Below are 4,448 nucleotides of genomic sequence, written 5' to 3'. Positions count from 1 at the left end.
TAGAGATATTCAAATGCTCTAGCCACACTTGAAAAGAAATGGATAACCTCTAAGCTTAATTTTTTTTTTATTTTGATTAATTGGTTGCCTATTTGTTATATACATGCATGAGTTTTTTATTTTAAATAATTTTATGTTTTCTATCTCATGTATGTTAAAAAGAATTATGATGTACATTTTAAAGTTTTAATGTTTTTTCATAATTTTTAGTTTATCATAATGAATTTTGGTCAAAATAGGTTTTAAATGCTTTGATTTTACAAATTTTAATTTTTGACCTTAATTTAAATGTTTATGCATGTGATTTATTGCAAATGATATCTCTCTAACAATTGATATCAATTTTTCAAATGCATAACATTTTTGGATAACTTTATGCACATGCACTAAAATACAAAAATTGGTATTGTATAAAGTATATTAGACTTGGACATATTGAATTTCATGTGCTACTAACATGTTTGTTCATCTTGTTGAAATTCAATGTCTTTTAAGTGTCATGCTTTTAAAGTCAATTTTTTGTTTGGAATGCTTTTATTGAGGGGGAGCTTTGATTTTTCAAATGATTTTAAAGTTAAAATTACTACTTACTCTTCCTTGTTATTTTTGAACTTTAAAGTTGAATTATTTTTTATATAACAAAAAGGGGGAGAATTGTGAGTTTGAAAAATTCAATTTCTCAATGAAAAAGGAGGAGCATTAACATTTTCCAAAATATGTATCTTTTTCATTAAAGGTTTTATTAAGGGGGAGTTTTGTCAAAAACAATTTTTTAAATGTTTTGTTATATCAAAAAGAGGGAGATTGTTGAACCATGTTTTATAATATTTTGATATAACAAATTAAGGCAAAATGTTTTTGGACTTGATTGAATTTGTTCAAAGTTTTTAAAAATAATTCAAAGTACATTAAACTATAATTTGAGCACAAAACAGATTTTCTGGGTATGTAGTACTGATAGTGTTCTTACAGTAACGATAATGCATGAACAATACTGATGCTATTCACGTGGTACCGATACCAAAGGTAAGAGAAGTATCGATACTCTCTAGGTAGTATCGATACTACCATTTGTTTTTCAAACGACTCAAATTTCATCATGCAAAATAGGTACCGATGCCCAAGGGGGTACAACTACTACTTTACACAGTAGTATCGATACTATGAAGCATAGTATCAATACTGGTCAAGCCCAACGGTCTTTAACGGCTAGTTTATTTAAATTTTACAAAGGTAGTACCGATACTCATTAAAGGAGTATCGATACTCCCTGTCCTGAGCAATTTTATTTTGCATCAAATTAATCTCCAACGGCTAGAAACTACCATAAACTCATTCCAACATATAAAAACAAGTTGAAGACACTTGAAGAAGGGTTAGAACACCTATCCAAGCAATCAAACACAAGAGAAGAACTTTTCATTCTTATTTTCCTTTTTCTTGTAAATATTACACTACAAGAAAATATACCTTTAATGATACACGAACGATGACACACGCTAATTTATGACTTACAAAACATGTGTGTCATAAAAAAATGTCATGTTTTTTCAAATCTGAACGATTTATGACTTACAATGATGTGTGTCATATTTAATAGTCATAATCCAAAAAAATTACAAAAACACAGAGTATAGATGAATTTTGTGTGCCATATTTAGGAGTCGTATTCTAATTCTCCCCCCTTATTTTTCATCATTTCCCGCTTCTTCCCCCTCGTTAACAAAAGTTCACGCCGTGCTTCCCCCATTTTTCTATGTTTTCCCTTTTTTCTCTTTGTTGATTTCTATTTTGTTTGATTTAATGGCAAAAAGAGTTTATGATTTACCTAGAAACTGGTTTCCAAATCTGACTGCCATCCATGAAGTTTTATGAACACCACGCCTCCTCTAAAATAATCTCTCCTATAAAAAATATCTTGGAAATCTCCTCTCTTAAATCTTAGCATTCGATTTTCATGTTGAGAGAGAGAAATGGACGCCCTTGACAACGTCGTAGATCCTTTGAGGAACTTCGCCAAGGACAGCGTCCGCCTCGTCAAGCGTTGCCACAAGCTCGATCGTAAAGGTATCCCCTTTCTTCTTCCCTCCATTTTTCTCTTTTTCTCTTTTTCTATTTGTATCAGTCCATTTTTCTCTTTAAGTGGGAGGCGATATATCTTCAGCCCAAGCAGTTCTACTCGGAGCTTTAGCTCATGGTGTTAACGTCGGTTCAATTACCTTGTCGATGATCTATTATACATGATATTTGCAGCCATTTGTATCTAGTTTGAATCTTTTTGTTGTTTGAGTTTCAGGACCCAACATGGAATACACTAAAATCAACGTTTCTGATGTTGGGTATTTGCCTTTCTGTTATGCTGGGTTTACCTTTCTCCTCTAGTGGCTCTTTTTTGATTCTTCATGTTTCTTTCCTCGTTCTAATTACCGTTGCCCTATTCTTGCTTCTTAATTGGTATTGTTTCTTAATTCTTTGCTAGATTTTTACCCAGTCAAGTCAATATTAAATTTTCTAGCTTTTCATTAATTTTGGAGTTGCATCATGTGTTATTCATGCTTTGATCATTACATGAATGTTATTTTACTCAGATTCAAATTCATGTGCGAGTGTTAGTAGATTCATGAGTATGGTTAACTTTTTTTAAGATTTTTCAGATTCTAGTGTTGATTGTAATGAGAGTGTCAGATTCATGTGTATGGTTAAATTTTTTTTTAAAGATTTTTCATGTATTTGAACTATCCTTAGTAATGGTGTCTCATATTCATGTGTCAGACACGGATGATGAACAACATAGCTCGAAACAAAACCAGAGAACTATGTATGGGTCATTAGACAAACTTTCTATGTTAGATCTGAGAGCATACTTGGAGAAACACGGTATATTTTGCTATATTAACTATGTCAACTTAGAGGAATTTTGAGTGTTCCGTATTAAACATGATGAATATTGTAGCTTACAACTTTTACAATGTTCTCTGCCTCTATGTCATGTAATCTGTTATATTCGATTTCAGTTAGGGTTAGACCTAACATGACATGGTTTAGATAACAAGTTTAAGTAGGGGGCTCAGAATTTAGTTTTAAAGATGTTGATTCTTGAATGCTTGCTTAGTTCTTTTCTCAGTTTTAGAACAATGAAGTGGATGGATGCAGCCTGAAATGAGTGTTTTTTTTCTTATAATGATCTTTATACAAGTGTATAATTACATATGTATGGGGATGATGATTCAGAGCAGCGAAATTGAATCTCTAATCTTTTTTTCTAGTTGGAATCTGTTACTCTGCATACACCCTGAAATTTACTGATTGCATTACTTATGTAGGTTCCTTGAACAGACCAGTTTAGTTTCTATCGAACATCAAATGCAAGAGATGGACTTGATAGCGAAAGATCGTACGAGATAATCAACAATAATCAGTTTAACTGGATGAATTAGTTGCCTTTTTTTCTCTAACATTTGGATAGTATTACAAGTGAAGATGTCATCGAACACAAGGAAAATCACATCGGAGACACTCTGATCATTAGCTCCTCTTCTCTTCCTTCTCCTTATGTTTGCTCTTCACGCACTCAATTAGGGGTATGTATATTCATTTCATTTTTTTCCTCATGCAATTCCCAGATCTTGTCGCACTGGGAAATTTTTACATCTGTTTCGGCAACAACGAACTAACAAGACACAAAAAGTATAAACAATAAAATTTGCAGTTCTATTTCAATATTCTTTGTTAGAAAGTTTTACTTGCCTACCTTTTCTTTCATTTTCTTCTATATTTTTGTGATATTATGCAGGTCGGATCAGATGGCTTGTCTGTTACACTGGGCATTGTTGCTGCTACTGGATTAGGCCTATTGGCTTTTTCAGAGGTATGATTTTTTAGCAATGTTACTTGGTTGTGAGTGTCGGATAGGGATGTGTGTCGGAGACCGGTAGGCTCAACTTTTTCCAAGTTATTCATTTGGATGGTCATTGGAGGAACGTGTCCTTACATGTTCGAAAAATGTGTAGGCCATGAGTACTTTAAGAGAAATGAAGAGTCCGAGTAGTATAGTTTTAAGTCCCTTCTATAGTACTTGGGTATTTTTCATCAAAACAACTCAAATAGTGGTTTTCTCCTATCATCTTCAGGTAGAAACTGTTCTTCAACTTGTGGGCTCAGCTATTATTATTCAGCTTCTGAGCAAGAAGCTCCTATTTGCAGAGGTAAGTCTCCATTTCTATTTGAGTATCTTTCCATGAATTTAATTAAAATCAAGTATTTTGTGCCTTAGTTTTTCATCCTCCTATTTGTAACAGGATCTTTGGTTGGGCAAAGCCCTGACCTAGTGGTTTTCTTATCGCTTGTTGAGAAATGTTAGCAAGATCTTTGTGATAAAATGTTGATGATTCGTGGTATAGCCTTGTACCTGGACAGAACATATGTTAAACAAAACCCAAATATGCGTT

At 32.9% G+C, this 4,448-nt stretch overlaps 1 protein-coding gene across 1 annotated transcript; it reads left to right on the top strand.

Annotated features, from left to right (window-relative positions):
* The first annotated feature begins 1,973 nt into the window (after nucleotides 1-1,973).
* On the top strand, nucleotides 1,974-3,484 carry LOC120190944. The gene is made up of 4 exons (XM_039193952.1): nucleotides 1,974-2,067; nucleotides 2,144-2,205; nucleotides 2,297-2,454; nucleotides 3,324-3,484. Exons 1-4 carry the CDS (start codon nucleotides 1,974-1,976, stop codon nucleotides 3,403-3,405), a joined length of 396 nt encoding a protein of 131 aa, XP_039049883.1. The 3' UTR covers nucleotides 3,406-3,484.
* The last annotated feature ends 964 nt before the right edge of the window (nucleotides 3,485-4,448 follow it).

Source organism: Hibiscus syriacus, unplaced genomic scaffold (genome assembly GCF_006381635.1).
Source record: "Hibiscus syriacus cultivar Baekdansim isolate YM2019G1 unplaced genomic scaffold, ASM638163v2 tig00116964_pilon, whole genome shotgun sequence".
In the NCBI taxonomy this organism is placed as follows: domain Eukaryota; kingdom Viridiplantae; phylum Streptophyta; class Magnoliopsida; order Malvales; family Malvaceae; genus Hibiscus; species Hibiscus syriacus.
Note: the sequence above shows the minus strand (reverse complement) of the source record. Positions and strands in the feature narration are given on the sequence as shown.